This window comes from Cynoglossus semilaevis, unplaced genomic scaffold (assembly GCF_000523025.1).
Source record: "Cynoglossus semilaevis isolate Cse_v1.0 unplaced genomic scaffold, Cse_v1.0 C18936216, whole genome shotgun sequence".
In the NCBI taxonomy this organism is placed as follows: domain Eukaryota; kingdom Metazoa; phylum Chordata; class Actinopteri; order Pleuronectiformes; family Cynoglossidae; genus Cynoglossus; species Cynoglossus semilaevis.
The window spans coordinates 1-629 of NW_007590474.1; the positions used below are offsets into that span (position 1 = coordinate 1).

Consider the following 629-nt stretch of genomic DNA (forward strand, 5'->3'; position numbering starts at 1 on the left):
TGTCTTTCTGTCTCTTCTTAACACTCACCCATGTCTCCCCCATTTGTCTCTCAGCCGGTCTTGGTGAGTTCAGGATTCGGGATTTGAACGATGAGATCAATAAACTCCTCAGAGAGAAAGGTCACTGGGAGTATCGGATCAGAGAGCTGGGAGGACCAGATTACCACGTAAGTCAGACCTCATCACAGTCCTGTGTCACCAGAAAATAAAATCTTACTTCAGCAATCTACTGTTCAGCGTATTGGACCCAGGATGTTGGACCATGAGGGGAAGGAAGTTCCAGGAAACCGAGGATATAAATATTTTGGAGCAGCCAGGGACCTGCCAGGAGTGAGGGAACTGTTTGAGTCTGAGCGTGAGTGCTGATTTTCCCCTTATTATCTGTGTTCTTGACACACACCTGTGTGACCTCGGCAGTCATGTGACTCATCATCTCAATGGCAGCTGCCCCAGCCGCCAGGAAAAGCAGAGCAGAGCTGATGAAAGAAGTGGACGCGGAGTATTATGGGTACAGAGACGAAGACGATGGAGTTCTGGTTCCTTTGGAAACGCAGTATGAAAAACAAGGTGTGGTTATTTGCCTTCTCCTCCTCATCCGGGTGGTTCCGGTCCAGGAACCTTCTTCACTG

At 49.0% G+C, this 629-nt stretch overlaps 1 protein-coding gene across 1 annotated transcript; it reads left to right on the forward strand.

Annotated features, from left to right (window-relative positions):
* Nucleotides 1-54: 54 nt before the first annotated feature.
* LOC103399576 (pre-mRNA-splicing factor ISY1 homolog) lies at nt 55-608 on the forward strand (the record flags this gene model as incomplete). Its single annotated transcript, XM_008338245.2, has 3 exons — nt 55-167; nt 238-355; nt 445-608. Coding segments are annotated over 3 exons (395 nt in total), but the record flags the coding sequence as incomplete, so codon positions are not given.
* Between the last annotated feature and the right edge of the window lie 21 nt (nt 609-629).